The following is a 27180-nucleotide window of genomic DNA, read 5'->3' as shown; positions in this document are numbered from 1 at the left end:
TAATAAATGCTTGTTTGGGTGCACTATTTGGACTAAGTAGTCGATATAATCCATTATGCAAGGTTCCTTGAAGAATTTCCTTCTTCGTGACCTGATCCTTCACAACACAAAAGGTTGGATAAAATTCAAGGAATACATTATTGTTGGCTGTAAATCGAGCCACACTAAGCAAGTTCTTTGTAATCATGGGAACATGCAAAATATTTTTAAGATGCATAGATCTGTGCGTACCAGTAAATGACGAATGTCCAATATTAGAAATATTTAGCCCATTTCCATTCCCAACTAGAATTTATTGCTCACCATTGTAAGGAGAATGAATGGAGAGATTGTCCAAGTTAGCAGTCAAATGATCACTTGCTCCAGAATCAGGGTACCAAGCTGAGTCAGATACAATAGATGGAGTTGCCATCATAGCTGCCGATGAGGAAGATGAACAAAAGTTCTGGTCGAATCTGCGTCGACAAGTTCCTACAGAATGTCCTGGAATATTACAAAGTTGACAAATTAAACCAGAACGACACATATAGAGAGATGTCCAAAACGACCACAAGTTTGACATTTAGGCCGATTTTGATTTTGAGAACCACGATAGGGACGATGAGGGCGAGATGGGCCAGTCCTTGAATTAAAGAAATTTGATGGCTGGTCTAAAATAGAAGATGTAGTAGAGGCACTCTGTTGTGAGTGAAAAGAGCCACCTAGTGTCGATGGACGAGTAACAGATCCAAAAGAGGGAGAAAATACACCTTTATTAGTATGATTCGTAGTCGCTGAAGTTCCGCGACGACTATATACAACATTAGCAGTTGGCGAATTGGCATAGAGAGACTCAAGTCTGATTTCATGTGTGAGAAGTAATCCAGAAAGATCGTCGACATTAATATAATCTGGACGTGTAGTAACTACGACTAGAAGGGATTCATACTCGGGTCCAAGGCCACCAAGAACGTAGAGAATAAGATCTTCGTCTGCAACTTTTTGCCCGGCAGCCACAAGGTTATCAGTTATGACCTTGATAGCTTGGAGATAAGACTCTATGGATGATTCTCCTTTTTTGATAGTTTGAAGTTGAAGGCGGAGCTGCATTAGTCTAGCTTTGGATTGAGTAGCGAAACGTCGTTCAAGTGTTTCCCAGAGGTATTGAGATGAAATACAGTTTTCACCTGCGACCTGTGCAAACACTGATTCAGATAGTGTTCCTAGGAGCCAACTTAACAAACGTTGATCTTGTTGTTCCCAGGCCTGAAGCTCAGTGGAAGTCGATGCTTCTTCGGTTTTAATAGGAGCTGGGAGATCTCCATTGACAAATCCAAAGAATCCGTATCCTTTGAGAGCAGGTACAACTTGAGAACGCCATAGAACAAAGTTCTTTTGGTCGAGTTTGATAATAGATGTATGTTGAAGAGAGTAAGCATTATTTTGAGCCATTTGAGAAGGGGATCGATGTAAGAGGGGTTTCCCTGTTGATTGCTCTGATACCAAGTTAGAGAATATAGAATAAATGTTAAGTAGAGATAGGTGAATGAGAGAGTAAGATAGAAGGGAAATTATATTTTCTATATATTTCTTTGATATTACATCAACACTATTTATATACAAGATTTAATGTATTGAGAAACAATATCATTTATTAATTGGTAGACCCTTGGTATGTGTTGACGTTTCCTTGGGAATGAATGAGACTTTATGTTTTCTAGTCTCCTTGGAATGTAAAAGGACATCCTTATCTTTAACAGCCTCCATATCTTTAATACTCCATATCTCACTTACAATTTGACTTCACATTTTTCATTTTTAATCTCTTTCTTTCCATTTGAGCTGTAATTTTTTTGAAATCATCTTTCAACATTTTAATTTCTTGTGAAACTTTCGAGGAGTAGGAGGATTATTTTCTAAATAAACAATATTTTTATTTAATTCTATTCTGTAAACACTAAAAATCGACAGTCAAATTTATAACATTAAAGTAATTATTTTGAATTATTTTTAAATAAATAAAATCAGAACAATTAATCCTATGGACTAAAACCCATTTAAAACAATTAATTATGATTAATTATTGAGCTAATTAATTAAATTAATTAAGGATTAAAGGAAAAATAATTTTTTGGGATAAATGTTGTACCCATATTGTTTTAAAATAATTTTAGAAAAATTAAAAAACAAAATATATAATTTTGATGAATTGTTGTATCAATTTCATCTAAAAATAATTATTCATTTAAATTCTAAAAATATATATAAAAAATAAATTGGTAAAATATTTTCCATATTTATTTTAATATTTTGTGTATTTATAAAGATCAAAATTAGAGTCATAATGGTGAAATAAATATTAATTTTAAAAAAACTTTAAGGTTTTAATAAAAAAAATAAACACATGATCGTGTGTGACCGAAACTCTCAAAGGAAGCTACAGCCGAAGAATGAGCCATTAGTTGAGCATTGGATCTCCATTCGACGCTCCAAGCGCGCCCACGTAGCCCATTGTAGCAGAAGGATCGCGCGCCCGGACCACAACGGATTAACAAACAAACCATTAGCCAGATCACTAATGGACCACCCAAACGCCAACGACGTTGAACAGACTGCTAATGGAGCGTGTCCCAACATCAAAACAATGTCATTTTCTTCATCGCGACGCCGCAAGAATAAGGATGAAGATTCGTGATTGATTTTGCCAAGTTGGAACTCAACCCTTAGTCCACCAAGCATCTAATTCAAAAGGTGAAATGATCACCCTACCACGGTGATCATTTCTCTAATCAATGTAGGCCTCGTCACTGCCTACTCCGGTCAATTAAGTAAAGAATAGCCAAAACACCATTAATGACTTTTAGCTGATTCGATCCACTAACACGGATCAACCGACTTAAAAATGTATAAATAGCTTCCATAAGTTATTCCGAAGCCAATGAACCAACTCATATCCTTCAAATTGAAGAAAATCAAAAATTCGCCATTAATGATTGAAGTTTTCGAGTTTTTCAGATTTTCTGTTTGAGTCCTTAAAGCTTGGATTTGAGCATTTAGAAAACTTCCTTAAAGATCAAGATTTGTTCTCCAATCCTTGGTAAGGTTTCAATCGCCCTCTAATTAATATTTAAAGTTTGAATTTGAAATTTTTATATTTCAAATTGCATAAGCTTGTATGCTTACTGTTCATAGTGTTTTATGGTTGAATATTAATCCTACGATCATTTAGAAACTATTTAGATATGATAGAACCGATCAATCGATCTAAATAATAAAAAAGCCAACTTTAAATTTTTCAAAATCAAAAAATCGGGTTTGCTGTTCTTGGGTTAATTCTGTTAAATCATAGCCTATAAAGCTTCTCAATATGATTGTAAACATGTTGGACAACTGTTTGGATCATGTTTGATCCATCCCGATCATGTTGGATCAAAATAAATAAAAATTTTGAGTTCTTGTATTGGTCAAAACGAACAACAAGTTTTATTGTTTTGGTATCAATCAAGTATATGTGATATAACGAAGCTATTGGATAACTCCTTACACTTCAAAACAACTTTAAAATTAAAACCTCAAATTTTGATCACAAACTGTTTTGAAAAATTGATCATCATCCAAGTCGATTGATACCTTGAGATGATGATCAACATGTTCCTATGAGCTTTATGAAGTTACCCAAACTCTTGGATCAAAGAATCCAAGCGTAAAAATAAGAATTACAAAACCTGCATTTTGTGTTCTTGAGGACCGCTATGTCCGACCGAGAAAATTTGAACCTAAGACTGAGATCTAGGACCGAGAGGTCCGACCGATATTCTTAAGCTAGGACCGAAAGGTCCGACTGAAGATTTTCATCATAGACTGAGAGGTCCGACCTAAGAATGAGAGGTTTGAGTCAGAGACTAATACTCCCGAGACCTAGGCTTGAGAGGTTTAACTTTGGCACCAAGAATCCTAAACTTAGGACCGAGTGGTTTGGGTTTGGGACCGAGACTCCCGAGATATAGAACCGAAAGGTCTAACCTTAGGATCGAGAATCCCAAGCTTGGGCCCTAGTGCTCCCTAACCCAAGACCGAGGGACTTAGCCCAGAGCTAGCCCTAGGCCAAGAGGTTTATACAACTCGACCGAGAAACTAAGCCCAAGTCTAACCTAGGATCGATATGTTTATACACATAGATCGGTAAATTACAGCCAATGATTGAGAGTCCTTAGCACCCTGACCGAGGGACTCTTGTACTTAGACTAAAGATCCCGAGCCTCGACCGAGAGCTTCTCAACCCAGACCGATAAAATCGAATCCAAGGCCTAGGACTCTAGTCTTAAGGCCTCTTTGGTTCCGTTTTAAAAAATTATAAATTATTTTTGTAATTTTGGGTCGACTCTAATCCATTTTCCAAAAATTCTGAGAGATTGGAAAATAATTTCAAGATGTTTCCCAAACAAATATTTTGACAAAGACTTGTTTGATGTTTATTTCTAAACCCTAACACCCTTAAAAATGATTGATATTCTTCATATATAATCCTTCATAATGATCATACACAACATGTACCAACATTTTAATATTGTTGTTTCAATATTTCAAATAATACTAAAACCTTGAAGCATGACTAGGACCGGAATAATAATATATTAAAAACTCAAACGTTATACAACCGATTTTGAAAAAGCTAAGTTTATAAAGTGGAGACCGTTTTTTTAACACGTAGGGAGGACACGGCGCAAAAGTCGTTTCTTGAGTATCACCAAACTTCAAACCAAAACAAAACTTTAGTGGAAAATATGTGTATACACATGCACCATTTTATTGTTTTTCTAAAATCTATTGGCGACTCTGTTTTTAAATAAATAATGATTTCTTAAATTAATTATGTTTAATTAATTTAAACTAGGATTTCATAAAAATCAAATCGTCATTTGATTAATGCAAATTCTCAAATTATTGAAATTTGAATAAAATTAATTATTATTACATAATTGTTTAAAAGTTTCCAAGCATTCTCAAAATAATTTAAAATTTTTTTTAAACGATGCCTGACATGCAAACTAAGGTTGAAACCATCGACCTTGAGCCACTCTAGGCCCGCATGTTACGTGTCGACACCACACACGCTACTGTGAGATTCCCGAGGGTTACAACTTTTTTGGTGACTCTGTTGGGGATTAAATGTTTATCTCGAAAATATAAACTTGAATTTTTGAAAACATTTGTATCACGTTTTCCACCCAAAATAAGCATGTCCCAAAAAGTACAACACCTAATTGACGTATAGGTTTTACCCCTATTAAATACTTATGTGCATAATGGGTATATCACCCTCACCCTACCCTACTTGCAAAGAAGTACTCGACTGGGATCAAAACTTCTACACCCACATGAAAAAATTGTCAATGAGGAATGACAACTTGTTATAAACTGAGTGATGATGCGAGAGGAAAAACTAGAATGCACGGGATTGACTCACCCTTTGGTGATGAGTCGTCGGATAGGATGCATACATTATGGAGGTTGGGGTAAATTGAGTAGATATTCTCTGGTATATAGCGGTGGTTTTACCCCTCCACTATCAGCGAATGAAACTCTCTTATGATTCCTCTTAGAACAAAAAACATGGATACTCAAACCCAAACGATTTTTTTATCGTGCCCAGACAATCAAAACCTCGCCAATACAACCCTTACATGACTACTATATATGTATTATGTGTATGCATGTATAGTCTAAGTGAATATCCCTCAAAACATGTTCCTTATTTTCAAAATAGACGCATGTTTGTAAATGTTTTGAATTCATACAAGCAATTTCCATGTTGACGGATGTTGCGTTGGTTCCCTAGATAGATAATTTCCATGTAAATGAATAGAATTATCGATCATATGGACTCATTCCTATCATGAGGTTCATAAACTTAGAGGTTAACTCCACCTTCATGATGGAAATGAAAAGGAGGTAGAACCCTGTAAAAAGGACATACTTATTGGGTCAACGACATATGTGCCCCACCATTGAAAAATTTCTGGTTATTCTTATGATGGATAAGAAGAACGTTCTACATCTAAAACCATTTATAAATCAATGTCCCTAAGAAAACATTTATAAGATGAGTACGGATATTCCAAGATGACGTCTGATATTCTCCTTGTAAAAACTTGCGTCGATTTCTAGACCTGGACTAAGATGGAAATAAAGAATGGAGAAATTCCTCTAAGTTTAGGGGTCATTCATGATAACCATGACAATACTACTAGCCCATTTATTCATTGTGCCAGAAAATGATAAATTCTCCTCAAGAATTATGGAAGTAGCATACCACATGCGTAGGGGAAACAAAGACCCCCTAGGTATCATTCTTACAGAAATAATAATGAGATTGAACAACTCATGCCTCGACCCCATGATGAGCAAAAGGGGTTAAACCTTGATTCTCTATATTTGGCTCATCGACAAACTCAAGCGTTCACCACCAATATACCATGGAGAATGAAGGAAGCTTTTCCCGGACCTCTCGTGTAAAGTAACGACGAAATCATGATAATACTTCCTTGGTATCACATCAAGAAGATGACGTTCAGATGGATGACATGCCCATAATTGTACTCATTGGTCTAGAATGAGTTACTTGTTATTACATCCATAGTCAGTTCAAACAATTTGGCTATAGCTTCATAGAAGTTTCCTTCACTGTAGATAGGCTCATCGATCATAAGGCCTATACGAGATACCTTGAGAGATGGTATGACGCTTTCTAGATGAATATCACTGAAAAGCAAAAAAAGTACCTGATTATTATTCTCCGAGAATATGAGTATGTTTAAGACAATGAAGAGGAGGAAGTTTCTCGTGCGACAGCATGTTATGATTGGATCTAAAGCCTCTAACCATTATGACCACTATCAACACTTTTTCCCCTTTTAGACTATCTATAAATACAAACAAGAGAGTATTGTCTACAACAAACTATGTGTTTGTTTATATACAATTCTATGTTTGTTTATGAATCAAAAAACGATATGTTCACTCTCTAGGATTCATACTTATGTGCATATGCATTAATTTTGTGCTTTTATACAAGTGCAAAACCCTCACCTCTCTCTTTTCGCAATAGTTCACGACTGCGACAAGCCAACACGACCTCTAGAAAGAGAGATAAAAAATTGGACGTTGTATATTCCATCAAATGGCCGAAGAACCTCCAACCATGAAACGGTCTCATCAGCCGAATTCAGGGAAATGAAGGTAACTTTGCAACATCTAACGGAGAAACTCGCACTAATAACAAGTGTTCTAGCTAATCAACAATTTCTGTCCACATTCCAAAATATGTCTTTTTCTTCTCAAATACCTAACCGACCTCCACCGGTTAAGGTTATCCCAATTAAACTCTTTCATACCAGTCATCAAGCTCAAGAAGAAGTCTCGCTCTACGAAGACTCCGAGGAAGATATCGACTTAACCACACGGGCCCAATATGGGACAATGAGGAAATACTTGACCCTCTAGGACCACTAGAACGTCAAATACCAATACCTGGTCAACCTCTATTTACGGAATACGAAGACCAGATGACTCAACTACGAGCCACGTAAATAGAAATGCAAGCACAACTCGATAAGATAGATAAGGGAAAAAGTGTCGAAGAGTATTATGACTAGAAAGACGCTATGAAAATTTCTGAGCGAGTAGTCATTCCACTATACGTCAAATTTCTAACCATATCCAAATACATCAGAAGAAGCAATCCATCTCTTTTCTTCAAGATGTATATGTCCTCAATGACTCCATTGCGACTTGGAGAACTGACTGTTCTTTACCTATTTTCCCAATACCTCGAGGACAATGCATTGTGTTGGTACCACTAGAAAAAGGCAATATACCTATAATCCACCGAGATACTATAGAACGCTTCTCAATGCATCTCAATCTCAAACGATTAGAGAAGAGGTTGGTGAATATCAAACAAAGAGAAAATGAGAAATTTGATGCCAAGCCCGAGGTAATCAAGAATCCGTTACCAATGAAGTGACGATTGACGTCGACGCCCTGATGGACTTGATCCACGACGTTGTACTAGACATCAACATGATTGATCATTGAACTAAAAAGAATCTCACAACCTACTTGAGTAAGATTTCTAAATCGGGACAATCAAAGATGACTACCCGTCTCCTTGCCCCAATACACATCGCAACAACACGTGGTGGAACGAATTTTCAAACCAGTTTCATGAAAACCACATAGGCCCAAGTTTCATTTACTTCTCAATAATCCTCATTATGGAAGAGGAAGGAAGACGAGCTCTTAACCTAAGAGACTATCTCCTAAACTAGCTAAAAAGGACAAATGATGGCATTTTCATATGGGAAATCATAATGTACTCTATCGAGCATAGGATAGCAGTCATCAATGAGTTGAGCAAGGTCAATGTCCCTAATAACACTACTCTAGAAGAACTAGTAGGGATCATATCCGTAAGTTCCCAACACAACATGATAGACTTCGAAGACAAGGATCTTCCAATAGCTGAACCAAATCATGACAAAACCTTCTACATTTCTAAGCAATTAGAGGGAAAGACCATCCCCATGGTCTTAATACACAATGGATCCTCCCTCAACATATGTCCTTGGAAGACTCTTGTGAAAATAGGTGTATTTAGAGATAGGATCATACCATCTGATCTATGTGTCAGAGGCTTTAACAGCTCTCACCGAGACCCTTGTTATACCAAGCTTGAGTTCTGGCCTCGACGCTTCACCAAAAACTCAAGTTTGTCGTTAATAAACAAGTCAATAAAGTCAATGGTGAAACCGACCTTGTAGCCATCATTGGGACCATCCATGCTGACGCCCTAGGATTGAACTAAGCGGGTTCAAGATATGTCCAATCATCCGAGAATGTAAAGAATCATCCAAACACCCTGACTATAGAATGTTTAGCCTTCCCTCCATGAGAATGATGCTCCAAATGGGATATTTCCCTAGTATGGGCTTAGGACCAAACGCCAATGACACACCATTATTCCCACAACCTCGTTACAACATAGACTGTCATGGTCTGAGATTTGTCCTTATAGGATTCGAAGAAGTGCACTAAAAAAGGATGTCCAAACGACACATGGCTATACTGCCAACGTTAAACAAACAATTCATCCGCGAAGGCCAAAGCATCCTATGCATTGACTTCGTTGAACCCTTTACCAATCCACATTTACAAAGACGTTTTCCAAGTCTCGAAATCTTTTCAAATTATCTTCATAATCCTAACTCCTCTATTTTTGTGATTAGGAAAAGAATGTACTATTGATATGACACCATCGACAACTTGGCTTGGATTCCCAGGATGGTTGATCAAGCTTAGGAAGCCAACTCTTCCAGTCTGCAAGGAATCTATCCCCTCTCATCCGTCGATACTGTAATCGATGAAAGTAGAACTCTTTCTCCTCTCTATGTAGAGAGATGTCAAATACTGTACATTGTAAAGAACTTAAGAATAATGATCTTATTAGATCATCCTTTCTGACTTGTAATATACCCCTTGATGTAACACAAGAAGTAGATTTCGAATCTATGAGTAAATGATATTTCCTTTTACTCTAACTTGAACATCGAAACTAAACATTTCTTAGAAACTAAGGATGAAATTGTCTCTATTGCGGAAAAGATAATCGAAATCAATCTAAACATGGCTAACGATCCTCAAATCGTATCAATCAGCTAAAGTTTAAACCCGCAAGAACGTCAAGAAATTGTTGAGCTACATAAAGCCAACAAAGACGTCTTCACTTGGTCATATAAGGATATGTCAGGCATTATCCTAGGATCACGTGGCATCATATCCCTCTATATACAGATGTTAAGCCAATAAAGCAAAAGTTCAGACGAATGTAAGAGGAAGTCATGAAAAAAATAAAAGAAGAAGTCCAAAAACAACTCAAAGTTGGATTTCTCGAGGTAGTGGAATATCCCACCTGGATAGCCAACGTAGTTTCCATTATGAAAAAAGTAGGAAAATACGTGTGTGCGTAGATTATCGAGATCTGAATAAGGCCATCTCTAAAGATCACTTCATGCTACCACACATCGACATACTGATCGATCATGCCACCGACCATGAATTGATATCATTCATGGATGGATTCTTAGGATACAACCAAATCTTGATGGCCCCGCAAGACAAGGAAAAGACCACATCATAACAAAAGTTGGAATTTTATATTATAAGGTTATGTCTTTCAGTCTTAATAACGTGACAAGTCTTAATAACGTGACAGCAATTTATCAAAGGGCATCTACCGTGATTTTTTAAGACATGATCCACAAAGAAGTGGAACTATATGTCAACGACATGATCGTCAAATCAAATGATCGCAAGGACACACCCTAAACCTTGAAAAATTCTTGCAACAAATTAGGAAATACCAGTTAAGGCTCACCCTAAAGAAATGCACCTTTAGGGTTACAACTAGTAAAATGCTCATCTTTCTAATAATAAAGAGGGGCATCGAATCTGGTCCCTCAAAGATAGAAGCCATCACGGCTATGCCAGTCCCTCGAAACGAAAGAAAGGTTTTTTTGAAAAAATCCAATACATTAGCCTATTCATTAGAAAACTAACCATGACATTCGATCCACTGTTTTTTTTTGGGAGGGGGGAAACGGCTTAGTTCTATTTCATTAAAACGATCCGAAAATAACGAATTTAATTGATTTTACATTACAATTCTAATTTCTAATTCTTAATAATTGTTAATGAATTCATAAACTATAAAGAGGTATATAAAGGCATCCATCTAATACCTCATGAAATTTATAAGAATTAATAATTGTAGTATCAAAATTATATAATAAAATCAAAAGTTTAGTTTAACTATAAGCTAAATGTTTATTGGCAAGATGGATCACTTTCATAAATAGTTTTCGAGTTATGATTAATTCAAATATTACTATATTATTTAAATAAATATATTATTAGTTTTAATCTTAAGATAAAATATTATTTGTCTTGTACATTTAAGTTTTATATTTAATTTTAATAATATATAACTAATTATTATAATTAAACTATTTGAAATTAAAGTATTCTAACAAATAATAAAATTATTATAATAATAATGTTAATAATATACTGTCCAAACGAAAACAATGTCAAACTAATTTGTCTATTCCAAAAATTATATCAATACTATATAAATAAATAATGTTATATATTTTAGTTCTAATAATAAAATAAACAAATAATGTTTTCAAATAAGATAAAAAATAATTAAACATGAAATATGCATCTCTCATTTTCATTTACAAAAATAAATAAAAAATTGACCTACTTTAAAAGAACATAAATCTCTCTTAAAATTTTGAGTATTCAATTTAAATTTATTCTCATGCTCAATATTAATTCAATGTCATTATAGGAACTACGAAACACTCATAGTAGTCTCACTTCCATATAATTTTATAATAAAATAAATATACAATTATATATAGTAGATAAAATATATAATAAAAGTATTAAATTTACAATAAATCAAATAATATTACTATGTCAAAATAGCATCAAATGGGATTGAAATAGGCTATTTCTTTAATATAAGATGTTAACATTTTAATTATTGAATTTATTAATAATTTTATTATTTTAATATATAATTATATATAAAAGATATATATATATATATATTTATTTTAAATTAACTTTATTTTCAATGAAAAATATAAAATATTGTTAAAATATATAAGTAAAATGTGAAAACTTTGTAACTAATAGGATTTAAACTTTGATTCATAAAATATACTACAGATTTTAACTAATAGACCAACTAAAATTATAATCTTACGTATAAAATATAAATTAAAATAGTTTGTGAGTTAATATGTATATTGTATTACTCATATTCTTTTATACTCACAATACTATTTAAATCATATTAACCGTGATTCTCACAATTCAATTATTTTATTTTAATAATTTGAAATTTAATTATATATACATATATATAAATAAACGAGTGTTTATCTATAATTTATTAGGAATTATAATATTATGTAATTTTATTATAAAATTAATTGAATAATAAATTTATTGGTTTGTTTTTAAAGTGTACATCCTTTTATATTATTACGGTAATATATAATGTTAAAATAAGAAACACCTATACACAAATATTATTATATTCCAAATAGCCCATCACCATTAAATATTATGCTAAATAAATAGTTTGTTTATTATTATTTTTTTAAGATGAACTAATAATAAACGAAAAATTGGATGAAATGACATTAATGATCACTTATTTTCTAGAGTATCCGTACATAAAATTAAATGCGTTGGTGACACTTTTCTTTTTTTTCGGACGATTTTGTCCATGTCTTGCGAATTGCCGGTTGCGTCTCGCGAATGTCGGTTTTGTTTCGCGAATGCGGGTTGACGCAATCGGAGGTTGCGTCTCGCAACGTGGGCATTTTTGTCAAAAAAAAAAAGTGTCATCAGCGCTTTTTATTTTATGCGCTGAAACTTATAGTAAATAAGGTGATATCTGGCGTCATCTCATCAAATTTCCCATATAAAAAACTAACTAATCTACCGATACAATTAAAAATCTTTATCAGCCAAAACAAAAGGCAAATGGTTATCAATTATATATCAGATAAGTCTCGTTTGAGGACTGGGTTAATTGGAATTTAGGTGGTTTTTTTTTTAAAATAATCCTTGTTTGACCAAATTAAAAAAAAAAATCACTTTTTAAATTATATATATATATATATATTTTTTTTTTCATAATTAATAATAAGTTATTTAAATAAAATAATTTAATTTATATTAAAATAAATATTAAAAAACTATACATAGATTAATATTATCTTTTATTAATATAGAAATAAAAATTTAAATGGATATTAATTTAAATTAGCTATATTTATAAATTAATTAATATTTTTTTATTCAAATATATTCAATTTTATTTTCTAGTATAATTATTTATTTATTTGTATTATTTAAAATTTAAATGATATATTAGATAATATATTATGTTATAGTTTTATTTATATTGTGAATTTATTTTTTACTTAATATAATTTATTTAAATGAAATAATTTTTTAATTTAATTTATATGAAAATATATTTTATAGTGTAATAAAATAAAATAATATATATATTATATATATATATATACTAATATTAATTTTTAATAATATAAAATAAAATATTTAAATAGAGGATAATTTTTATATTTTAAATAATAAAATAATTAATTAGATTGGTGATATGATTGTTGAGTTTTATGATAAAAATTTGGTTTTATCCCCATAACCAAATATTAAACGAGTTCTTAGTTGATCTCACCTATAATATAAAATAATTGATTGTTTATATTGGGGTGATCATTGAATTGGAAATTTAATCTGATCTGAATTCGAAATATTAATTCAAATTTAATATTTTAGATTGTATTGAGATTGGATTGTATTAAGTTTGAGTTGAATTAAATTTGGATTGGATTAGGATTATCCAAATTATCCCAATAATTTAAACAAAAATATAATTTCAATTTTTATTTTAAATTTCAATTTAATATAATAAATTTTTAACTTAAATGAAAAATGTTATAAATAATAAATTAAAATATAAAGTTTATTTTAAGAGTGGAAAAAAACAAATTAATTACTTTTAAAAAAATCACAAAAAAAACTATTTTATCTTTTTAAATTTAATAAAATTACTATTATATATAATATCATACTATTTTCAATTTTATCTCACAAATACAACAATTTCTTTTATTTCTTTGATCATAGTTTATATATAATTATTTTTAAAAATTATAACATAAAAGTATAATTATATTTAAACAAATTATAAAATAAAAAACAATAAATAAATAAATATATATATATATATATATATATTATCTTACATTTAATTTTATTAAAAAAGTTGTATTATTATTTTTCTTCATATTATAAGAACAATAAAATTTTTATTTTCTTTAATTTAATAAATTTTTATTTTTTTACTAGATTATTTTCAAACATTATCATATAAAAATATAATTTATATCTAAATTAATTATAAAATAAAAAACAATATATATATATATATATATATATATATATATATATATATATATATATATATATATATATATATATATATATATATATATATATATATTATCCCTCATGTTTATGGTTTTGTATAAATATAGAGTTGTATTATTGTTTCAATTTTTTCTTATTATAAATGAACAAATTTCATTTTTCTTATTTTTTTATTATAATATTTTTACTTTTTTTATAATATTATTTTCAAACATCATAAATTAAAATTATATCTAAGTTAATAAAAATAAATGTGTAGATATATATATATATATATATATATATATATATATATATATATATATATATATATATATATAATTTAATATATTAGTTAACAAAATATAATATTTATTTTAATTATTTCTATTTTAATATATAATTATATACTTTAATATATTAAATTTATTAACTAATATAATTAATATATAAGAATATAATAGTGCTAATGTATTTATGTAGATATTATCATATTAATTAAAATATTGAATACTTAAATTTTAGATTTACTTGTTAATTTAAATTTTTATCTCTTAATATTTAAGTTATTAAGTATTTAAAATTCAATATTTAAATCTTAATTTTCAGTTTTAAACATTTTTTTCTTTTCTATCCTAATTTTTTAGTTAATTAAAAGATTCTAAAGTAACTAATTAAGATTTTAGAAAAAATAAAAATACTATTTAACTAAACAAAATTAATTATAACATTAAAATTTTAATTGTATTTTTTTATAATTAAACAAAATAAAAATTAAATAAGAAAATAAATTAAACATTAATTAATTAAATTAGGAAATATTAATTTGGATTATCTTAGAGTAGATCAATTAACGGATTAATCGGAATTACAAAATTTTGATTAACTATTTTGGTATGGATTAAATTCTAATTTAAATAAATTTAGATTTAGTTTAATTATAACTGAATTTGAATAATTTAATTAATTCAAAATAATTTGAATTAAAATATATAATATATTTTTTCATTTTTTAATTAATATAAATAAAATAAATTATTATTATATAATTTCAAGTTGACACTTTAAAAATATATATATATATATATATATATATATATATATATATATTATTTGAATTGTCCAAACCATATTAAATCTAAGCCATATTCGAACTATATTAATAATTAAAATGATTTGGATTATGAATTCAATAAAATTAGTTGAATTTATATTAATAAATTGAATAAAATAGATCAATTTTAACTGTTTACTCACACCCCTACTCTGCATATATAATTTAACTTTTTATTTACAACTAGTATGTATCCCGTGCATTTGCATGAGTAATAATATAAAAAATCGTAAAAAAATATTACGATAAAATTTTTATGGGCGGGTCAACCCATAATCCGACCCAAGTATCCATTTACTCTCACATATATCCAAATTAACCACAGCTCTCGACCCGACAATACAGACACTTTAAAAATTAAGCATCATTATATATATAGATTAGTTAGTTAAAAAGTTGAACTTATAATGTTAAAATGTCACGCGTTTATCAAATTTTGGGTTGAATTTAAAATATAAAGTGTTATTAGCATAGTTGGTTAAAAGGTTGTACTTGTTTTTGTTAGGTTGTAAGTTTAAACCATACCTATAGCATTTTTAATTTTATGTTTAATCATTTTAAGTTTATGGGCGAGTCAACCCACAATCCGACCCAAGTATCCATTTACTCTCACATATATCCAAATTAACCACAGCTCTCGACCCGGCAATCCGGACACTTTAAAAATTAAGTATCATTATATATATATATAAATAAGTGTACTTCAAAAATAAATTAGTGCTTACAAACAAAATATTAGTTTCAATCTAATAGGTAAATGCATTTAGGAATAGATACTCAAATGACTTTTATTTTATATAAATTAATATATAATCAGCGTGATACTAAATATTTAATATTAAAATATTATATTATAAAATTATGTCTTTTAGGCCGTGTTTGTTACATGGTATTAATTGTAAGGGGTATAAGTTATAAATGAGTATTAAGAGATATAAGTTATATATGTTATTTATATTTGGTTGGAAGTATAAGAGGGTTATAAATTGTATATATTTTATAATTTTGTGTTTGGTTTGTAGTATAAAAATGTTGTATAAAATGTAAAAGACATTTTTGTCCTTTATATTTATATAAATTTAATTCAATTATTAAATTAATATTTATTTAATTTTACTTTTTTTTTTTATTTTTCTCCATACATGTGTTTTATTTATTATTGCTTTTAATTTGTAAACACATTTTGTGTTAGGTTATAAAATGTTGTTAACAAAAGTGCATTTAAATATTAAAATTTTGTTTTTTACCTATAATTCTTTTACATATTTGTTCATAATAAAATTTTAAATTCTTTATATCTCATTTAAGAATAAGTTTCTTACCACTATATTAAATTATTACTTTATTAATTAGTAACTTTTTTTTACTTCATTTAAGAATATACATAGATAAAATAAAGAATGAAAATAAAACTGCTCACATAATTAATAAGATTGTCACAATATATTAATTTCCTTGATAACCTAATTATATAAATTTAACAAAGTTTATATAATTATCGGAAAAAATTCTGTAATTAAAATAACATGCATGTTAAATAAAATTTTTAAAAAATATATATATAATCAAAATATAAGAATATATATGAAAATAGGGTTTTTAAGAAAAAACAAACATAATCAAAACAAGGGTAATTGTGGAAATAAGAAAAAACATTATCAAAATATAAGGATAATTATGGAAATAAATTTTTTATACATAATTGTAACTGATTCTACTAGGTACAAACTTGTACCTAGTTTAAAGGATAATTTATATAACTTGTAAATACTGTTTATATAAAATAATTAACCAAACATTCAACCAAATTTACAAATATAATTATGTTATACCTACAGTCTAATCTTAGGTAACAAATACCACCTTAATATATCAAATTATAAAAATAGTCATCCTAAGACTATGCACAACAGGGTATCAATTTTTTTCATTTAATACCATGCCACGTCAGCTTAACACCTATTTTAACACCCACTATTTAGCATATCCTACAGCAAAGTGTTATTCAAGGTATCAAAATTACTTTTTCACTTTCTCTCACTTCCACATCATTTATACATAATTTCATTTTTTTAACTATGGGTAATTCATCATGTTTTGGTTCGAAGGTTGTATATTTGGGTTTTGAGCTTGATTTGGGAAGTAATTTGGAAAGAAGTTGTAGTTTTGTGAAGGATCCATGAAAGAGTTTGAAGATTTCAAAAGAAAGGTGATACAAACAAGGATGATAATATGGTGGAAAATTTTAGAAATTTTTTGGTGTCCAAATGACACAAACTAAGTCTTTATTTATAGATCTCGAAAAATAAAAAAATAATGATATATATATATATATATATATTTTTTGATCAATTATTATGCAAAAATGTATTTAAAAAAGAAAACAAAAACAAAAAAGTAACCACCAGCGCTGCCACTTGGCACGCTATGATTGAGTCACATCAAATTTGGTCCCGTATCAAAATTTGATACCCATATTTTAACACTTAATTTTGATACTCTATTGCACCATTTGATATTATTTTAACACTCATTTGATACTTTATTTGACACCCTGTGGATAATCTAATAAAATATTCCTATTAAAAAAAGATTTTAACTTAAAAAAATCATATAAAAAATATAATGGGTCAATTTTCCATATTTAATTTTAATTTATATTTCATAACACAAAATTAATATAAAATAAATATTTAAAATTTATATATATAATTTTTAATTTTTTTTTTAATTTAATTAATTAAAATTTTATATGCGGGTCAATCTTATAAATTAAGCATCCGTGTTTATTTTATTAAAATAGATAAAAAAATCTACATAATTATCTTTTCAAAAGAGAGTTAATTTTTTTTTATTGTGAAAAAATTATTAAGAGTAAATTGTCCATATTTAATTATTGATTTGTATTTTTAAGACAAAAAATAAGGGTGATAAGTTCAAAACTTATATATTTATATATGTAAATTTTAATATTATTTTTTAAATTTAATTGATTCCAGTGATTCAAGTTTTATAGGCGGGTCATGCAAATTTTAAATTCAACTGGTTTACTCTATGAAAATGAGGCGTGAGTTGTGGGGTGTAGGGTTGAGAAAAATATCAATTTTTGTTGATATAAAAAAAATAAAAAAATAAAAAAATCAAAAATATTAGTACGATAAATAAGTTTGAGATTTTAAATTTTATATATATCGTGATATAATGAAACACATATATAATATTAATAAATTAAAAAATATATATTATATAATACTTATTACTAATAAATAGATTTCATATTAATTTACTTGAAAACATAATTTTTAAAAATAAAATCAAAATATAATTATTTTGTAATATTACTCAATATACATTATATTTTAGAAGATATAAAACTAATTTTATTTTTAAATATTTTTTTTTCTTTTCAAAATAGACCTAACGAAGTTTAATATGTTTGGAAGTTTATCTCAAATAAAACACCACTTAAAATTATTATTATTATTATTATTATTATCTAACCTGAATTATTTTATCAATATATAAAAAAAAATATAAAAAAGAATGATGGATGCAAATGCGATTGAATACATTCGCCTCCATTTTAGTATAATTTGAATATTATACTTATGTTTATTATTTTTAACTCCAATTTTTACAACTCAATTTAATTCTTAACATTTGTTTGTTTTAAAGATTGTTAATTTAAAAAAGTATTTTATTTTATGATAAATATCTTTAATTTTCGTTTTGTGTAATGTCTATGTACTAACCATATTAAATTGATTTTTTTGTGTGTAAATTAATATGTTTTTTAGGTATCAAATGTATAATATTAATACAATACCGAAATTAATAAATATATATTAAATTAATGTATAATGAAATCAATGTATGATAAATAAATGAAAATTTCTATATCGAAACTTTTGGTAATGTATAAGGAATGAATAAAAAATTAAGGTATATCATATCGACTCAACCTTATGTTTGATGACCAAGTGATTTGAGAAAACTGCGTTCATATATTATTAAAATTAATACAAAATTTAAAATTATAAATGCAATATTACGCGTTAATCAAATTTTATTATTTTAAAATATAAAGTTGTAATAACTTAATTGGCTAAAGTGTCTATTTATATTGTTAGGGTGCAAGTTCAAGATTTATATATGTTATTTTTAATTTTATTCATTAAATTTAACCGTTTTAAATTTTGCGGAAGAGTTAACCCGTAAATTAACAACTCAACCGTTCACTCTAAAAAAAGGATAGTATGTTATGGTGCGAAGAATCAATTATTTGATAAAACTGCGTTTATATAAATAAATTATAAAAATTAATAATTAAATGACAATTTTCGCATTGGTCAACTTAATCTCTTTGATAAGATGAGTTTGGTTCGGTGTTGTCAACTATAACTACAGAATGGGTAAAACTACTTAGACCATAGTTATAAATCTCGGCCGACCTCTAGTCTAACTGGTGAATCGGACGTCAAACCGGGCTGGGTTGATGAAAAATTCGAAAATGCAATAAACCCAGTTAAATCCAGCTAAATCGTCAATTGGACTTGAAATCCGTTAGCCCGGGTTAACCCATCAGTTTATCCTATTTTTTTAAAAAAAAAAATCACTTATTTCTTTTTCACTTATCAATCTCTAAGTTCATCTCTCTCCGTTTTTTTGTTTCTTTTGGGTTTACTTATTTCTAGTTTCATGTGAGTAGATTTATGATTTCTAATTTTAGACACTAAAAATGTCAAACTCTTTTATTCACCTCAAGCTCTATCTCCTATTTGAATCAACTGATTCCGCTTTTACAAAATTAAAAAACAATTTAAGGTGGTATTGTAAGTCATAACTTAAACCTAATTTCTATTTCAGATAAAAGTATAGTTATCCAAAAAATCGGAGGTTGTAGTTTAATTTGAAGCCTCGTCCCTCGCATAAACTAGTTAAGTCTCTTTTATTTCAACTTTTTTCAAGTTATTGTCACCATTTTTTTTGGTCAAATTTGGCTAATTTTGAAGTTCATACTTTATATAGTTGATGACAGTAGTTTTATATTATTTTTAGGTTCATACTCTATAGTTTAATGTTATTTTGAAGTTCATTATTCATAATTTATATTTATTTTAATTGTGTTAATCTATACTTAAGAGTTTTTATTTATTTTAATCGTGCTGTCCCTAATAGAGACAATAAACACGTAATTGCTAAATAATATTTTGAATTTTGAATCTTTACTTTGACTATTAATGTATAAATAATTTGATGGATTTTTGCTATTTTTGTATTATTATATGAAATCCAAAATTGAATCAATTGACTCACCGATTGAATTAGTAACCTAGTCCCTTCACCGGGTTGATGATCGAGCCGGGTTTGAAAACTATGATATATACTATTTAAATAATGTTTATTTTTTCAATCTAAAGTTCATATCTATATTTATGAAATCTTTTGAAGATGCTAAATGAAATCTTTTTAAAATGCTAAAGTTTTTCTTGATTGTAAAACAATTATAATATTTAATAAGAGTTTATAAGTACCACTCTTGCTAGCTAAATTAACACAAAAACATTTCCCAAGATGGATACAAGAAAAAATTTAAGTATTCCAAGTTTTGTTGGATCCTTTGTGATTATTCTTCTTACATCCACTTATGGGCTGGAACCAAAGGCACATACTGAATTTACTCCATTTTCATATTTTTTTAATCTAATTATATTTTATTTAATTAAAAATAAAATTATAAGAACATTTAAAGTGTTCTAAATAAAATTAAAAATATATTTAGAGCTTTTAAATATAGGGGTTTGAAACAACATTGCATCTTTGAAATGTTTGAAGTAATTATAAGAACAATATATAATGCTTTTTTTATTATAAGATATGTTAGGAATCCATTAATGAGAAATGGTCACAATAATGACAATATAGAAAAATCTTGAACCCAATTTATAGTGATGAATATGGGCACATTAAAATTAACCTGAAGTTTTTTTGTATTGATACTCCCTATTTCTCAAGCTTGATCTCCACCTAATAAACAATATAATAAGATAAATCATCAATTATAAAGAAGAGTTTGCCATACTCATATAAATATTTTGGTAGAATTAGATAACAGGTATGAATATAAACGTAAACATTATGAAATCCTAAATAAATATTTCTTTTACCTAATTTTATTTATAATATATTATTAACAATCTAATCCCAGTTTAGTTAAAAGAAATCATAAATAAATATTTCTTAAATGTTTAATCTCGTTATGTTTCAACTTTGTTTAGTGATACTTTGAATGATCGTGTTTTTGTTATTATATATAAACGATTCTCATTTATATAATATTAGATGAAACTTAATTTTTTATTATATAAAATAATAATTTATATATAAATATATATATATATATATATATTAAAATATAAATTCAAATATAAAAATAATAATTTAATATTTTAACAAGAATAATATATATATATATATATATTTAATAATAAATTTAAATATATATATTAAAATATAAATTCAAATTTATAAAATAATAATTTAAATATTTCAACAATAATATATATATATATATATTTATTTAATAATAAATTTAAATATAAATAAATAAATTAGAAGTAAAATTGAAAACTGTGTTTGAATTGTAATGAATAAAATTAGTTTGAAAATTGATTCATTTTTCAAATATCAAATAAAATGAAATAAAGAAAACAATATATAATTTTTATACATATTCACATTATATGTTCATGTGTTAATTAGAGATGATAATATGACCTATGTGGGACTGGGTATCATTTATATCACATTCTTTAAATAAATACTTTTTTTAGCAAAAAAATATATAAAATAATTTTTATATAATATATATTTAAGCATATTAAAATTAATATTATTATAAAAATATAAACATAAAACTCTTATAACAATAAATATATTTTATTGTTATTATATTAAATTGTATTTATTAATATTCTGATGAAATCAGATTAAAATAGATGTGTGAACACAAATATCATCTCATATCCATTCACGGTTAAAATAAATTACAATTTGAGATTGTAGGTCCTAATATAATTGTTATATTTAGTGTTCAAAGTTTATTATTACGCTATGCCACAAGGAATTGAATTATTCATTTATAGCACCAGTTATATATATTGATTTTTTCTTTAATAACAACTTACTAATTATATATATATATAAATATATTTATTATATTTTGACATGTATTATGTTTATACAGGAATATATAGTGTATATGGGACACTTGGAAGTAACATCGGGTATCTCTCCATCTCTTTTGCATTTGAATTTTCTAAAAAAGGCTTTCGACAGGTAATAATATAAACTTTCTTAAAATAATTAGTTTATCTCTATCCATCCTTAATATAAATTAGATCAAATTTATGTTTGATAATGTTAATTTTTTTTTTGTCTTGAGAAGCAAATTTTCGCCAAAAATTATTTACAGTTACAAAAATAGTTTCAATGCATTTGTCGCTCTATTAACGAATGACGAAGTTCAACAAATATCATGTAAGCTCCTTGATTATTTCTTAATTGTATATAAACATTATAATAAAATTATAAAGTTGTCATTTACATTCATCAATTTAATGAATTTTCAGTAATGAAAGAAGTAATATCCGTGTTTCCTAATAAAATCCACCGTATACTTACAACAAGATCATGGGATTTTATTGGATTTCCTCAGACGGTTAAAAGAGAAAAAACGGTAGAAAGCGATATTATTATTGGAGTACTCGATACTGGAATATGGCCAGAATCGAATAGCTTTATAGATGAAGGATTTGGACCACCCCCAAGTAAATGGAAGGGTTCTTGTGAAGGACTAACGAATTTCACTTGCAATAAGTAAGATATATTGTTTTATATGAATTATTTGAATTAAATTAAAAAAAATTAACCTTTATATAATTTTTTATAATATGTTCAAATATTAAAAAATGGTCACTCTAAGACTATCATATTTTTAAGGATTAAATAAAGTTTAACAAAAATATATATAATGGTTAGATATTACCCTCTACATGTAGCAAAATAATCGGAGCAAGGTATTACAAGAGCGATAGACACTTTAAAAAAGATGAAATTGAGTCTCCTAGAGACACCGATGGTCATGGAACTCATGTAGCATCAATTATAGCTGGTGGCCTTGTTAGTACAAGCTTCTATGGTCTTGCTCAAGGAACAGCTCGAGGAGGAGTCCCATCTTCGCGAATCGCGGTATATAAAGTATGTTGGTCAATCGGTTGCGTATCTAGCGACATCATGACAGCATTTGATGATGCCATAAACGACGGGGTTGACATCATATCATCTTCTCTCGGAGGCACTGCTGGCGACTATTTTAATGATGCAACACATATTGGATCTTTTCACGCAATGAGTAAAGGAATTTTAACTACATTGGCTGGCGGAAACGATGGCCCGGGAATGGGAACTATAGATAATAATTCTCCATGGGCACTTACAGTTGCATCAAGCAAGACTAATCGTAAATTTATTACCAATCTGAAGTTGGGTGATGGTACAACATTAGAGGTGAGTTTTTCACTATCATTTCTTTTGTTTTAGCAAAGTCTGGATATATTAATGTTTTTTTAGTCATTTAATTGTTTATTCATTTTTCTAATGTAGGGAATTTCAGTGAACACTTTTGATCCTAATGGTTTCCCTCCTATAGTGTATGGTGCTAATGTGAAAAAGAAAGGCTTCTGTATTCCTGGTGTTAGGTACTGCAAAATATTCTCTCTTTAATCTCTTTTAAAAAAAAAGTTATTATAAAACATCCTAATACAATGATTTATAATTGATTAGCATATATTTGATAGCTTGTTTATATGTTGTTTATATTTAATATTTAGTTCCGTGAGTGTTTTTTTTAGAATAATATTGTTATTTAGAAACTAATTATATTTTGTAACCATTACATTCACTTTTAAAAAATATTTTAAATAATAAATTAAATTAGTTTTGTTTTAATTTGATATAGATAATATGATTAAATTAGATGAAATGTGCTAAAGTCATGAAGAACTGTAAAAAAAAGAAGTAATTAACTGATAAAGTTAATTCTCTTTTCGATCAACTTTATTATATCTAATATAAATGATTTTCATTTAATTTTTTAAAAAAATTGTTATTTTAAAAAAAAAAATGTTGTAAAAAAACGCTCAATTTGACTTTTTTTTTTGAATGTTTTGATGGACTAATAGCTTAACAAACTTATTTTTTTTTTTATAGTAAGAAGCTTAATTAAGAATTCTCTTTTAGTAAATCAAATATTTTATTCCATTAATCCCTCTTATCAACCTTAAAACTAAAAATTAATATATAATATGAAAATAATATAGATATTTGTAACTCATCGGGATAGTTTAAAGGTTAAAATATAATTTTCATTTTGATTCTTTTAAAGTTTATGCGCATATTGTAACATTATATAAAGTAAATTTATTTTTGTTCATTTATACCTTAATTAAGCTTCCAACGTTATTAAACCAAAGTCATTTTTCCTTGCTCCAAGGGTTTCATATTCTTATTGCTCTCATAAACTTGCAGGTCCTGCTTTCCTAAACCACTTAATCCCCGGTTGGTAAAAGGTAACATTATAGTTTATGACGAATTAAATACAGGAGAAGAAGAAGAAGAAGCTCTTTTGGCTGGAGCAGTTGGTATGGTAGTGATCCTTGAAAATATATCTTCAATAACTGCTAATATTTATTCCCTTCCTACAACTTTGGTTGGCGATGAGGATGGAAGACAAATCTTGAACTATATTAATAGAACAAGGTATAATATATAGCACTATTGAAGAATTCTAATTATTTTGGGATTTTAATTTACTCTTTGATTTTTTTTTTATTTTTTTTTTGGTGTGAAATAGAGATGCAACTGCAAGCATAATGAAGAGCTATGAAATTGTTGATGAGTTTGCACCATATATTTCACCTGACTCGTCTAGGGGACCAAATACTTTAACATCTGACATCCTCAAGGTTGTATAAGTTATCCTCATTGATTATACCCTTTTCTTTTACTATAGATTAAAAGATGGTGTCTCATTTTTGTGAAAATAATTTTGACCAACCTCAATTACAACAGGAATTTTATCTATATAATAAATTAACCAAAAAAAGATTAATGTTAGTGGTCTATTATTTTGAGTTTCCTTGGTTGTGATTTACTTAAGATAGAGATTTCCTTGCTTGCGGGTTTCTTAAACAAAAATGAAGATTAGAAGTTTGACATTAATAGTGTATGCAAGATAAAATAAATTATACAAAATTTTATTTCTCTTATTGTAGCCGGATTTGTCTGCACCTGGTGATAATATATTGGCAGCGTGGACACTTGCGAATTCACCTAAGAAACTAAAAATTGATAGAAGAAGAGTTCCTTATTCAATCCAATCGGGCACATCAATGGCCTGCCCACATGTTAGTGCCGCGGCTGCATATGTCAAATCTTTTAATCCATCATGGTCTCCATCAGCTATAAAATCTGCTCTTATGACTACTGGTATATATTTAACATATAACTCACTTATTCTATCAATTTCTTAGATCTTAATTATATTTTTCTCTACAAAATTGTCTTGGCAGCATTCAACATGAGTGCAATGACAACTCTAGACCAAGAATTTGGTTATGGAGCGGGACTCATAAATCCTAAAGCGGCTATCGATCCTGGACTTGTATATGATGCAAATAAAGAGGATTATATAATGTTCTTGTGCAGTCTAGGATATACCAATCAACAAATGGAATATCTTACGGGTGACAAAAGAACATGCACCAACTTTGTGAAACAATATGTCTGGAATCTTAATATGCCTTCATTTTGCTTCCTTACCCTTCCTTTAAAAAATTTCAAGGTCACATTTCTTAGGAAAGTTACGAATGTGGGCTTGACACCGTCTACTTACAATGTCAAAATTGATTCTTCAGATCATTTGAAAATACATGTTTTTCCCGATACGCTCTCTTTCACTGGTGTCGGACAAACTCAATCATTCACGGTGACCGTTGAAGGAATAATTCCTCGATCGACAATGGTTAGTGCTTCTTTGTCATGGGTAGACGCCACACACAAAGTGAGAAGCCCCATTGTTATTTATACATTATAAACAACTAAAGTAACATATGGAAAATAAATAATGGGAAAACATTGATTTTATGATATAAAAATAAGGCAAAGATTAAACAGCATATTGAAACCATGTGATTTTATGATATTGTTGTGTCCTTAAATAATATTTTGTTTATGGAGACTATGTCTCAAAACTATGTTTTATGTTTGTGTAATAGCATTATATTATTTAGAGTATTGTCTTTACAAATGTTTTAAAATATAATTTAAGATGTCATTCTTTCCTCTACTACTTGGTATTCTTACCCATTTTAACTTTTAACACTCATTTTAAACACTATAATACTGATATTTTCTTTTTGATAATAAAGAGAACTATAATTAGCTTAGAGTCATTACACAATCAAATCCAAAGAGGATCAGGTAAAGAAACAATGAGAAAAACTTAAAAATAACTAAAAGAGGTGCAATGTTTTCCTATCCAATCATCCACCAAATTGACTTATGCATATGAATATTTATGTAATCAATGTTGGGTCTAGTTGGTGCTTAAATACAACGGCGAACTCTTTCGTCCTATATTGATATGATTAATTGATAAAATTGTTTATAGAACATATAATTGATATAACATAAAACTTTAGGCGCATTATGGTTGATACATTTATTTTTATATATACGTTACCCAGTGATAGATTGTTAGAATTTATAAGGCCACTAGTATAATAAATAATTATATATATAAATGTCATATTTAATATAAACCAAAATAATGTAATCTAATGTGAAATTAAATTTATGTTTTATTAATGTATTTGTCATGAATGTACAGTGAGAATACCTAAGTGATATTTCTAATTTTATTTTGGGGGAAAAATGATTTAGCGTCA

The 27180-nt window shown here is 27.8% G+C and overlaps 1 protein-coding gene across 1 annotated transcript; it reads left to right on the top strand.

The window, feature by feature from the left end:
* The first annotated feature begins 22433 nt into the window (after nt 1-22433).
* Nucleotides 22434-26327, top strand: LOC124935246 (cucumisin-like). The gene is made up of 9 exons (XM_047475693.1): nt 22434-22510; nt 22620-22711; nt 22804-23050; nt 23233-23740; nt 23837-23931; nt 24761-24991; nt 25086-25197; nt 25507-25720; nt 25804-26327. Exons 1-9 carry the CDS (start codon nt 22434-22436, stop codon nt 26325-26327), a joined length of 2100 nt encoding a protein of 699 aa, XP_047331649.1.
* Nucleotides 26328-27180: the final 853 nt, after the last annotated feature.

This window comes from Impatiens glandulifera, chromosome 4 (assembly GCF_907164915.1).
Source record: "Impatiens glandulifera chromosome 4, dImpGla2.1, whole genome shotgun sequence".
NCBI lineage: Eukaryota > Viridiplantae > Streptophyta > Magnoliopsida > Ericales > Balsaminaceae > Impatiens > Impatiens glandulifera.
The sequence above is the reverse complement of the archived record's forward strand: the minus strand, read 5'-3'. Positions and strand labels throughout refer to the sequence as shown.

What these genes read in the sequence shown, in the direction of transcription:
- LOC124935246 (XM_047475693.1), top strand. Translation starts at nt 22,434, where the DNA reads ATGGGACACTTGGAAGTAACATCGGGTATCTCTCCATCTCTTTTGCAT. An exon ending in ACGAATTTCACTTGCAATAA is followed by an intron (nt 23,051 to 23,232) that starts GTAAGATATATT and finishes CTCTACATGTAG; the next exon opens with CAAAATAATCGGAGCAAGGT. An exon ending in TTCTGTATTCCTGGTGTTAG is followed by an intron (nt 23,932 to 24,760) that starts GTACTGCAAAAT and finishes ATAAACTTGCAG; the next exon opens with GTCCTGCTTTCCTAAACCAC.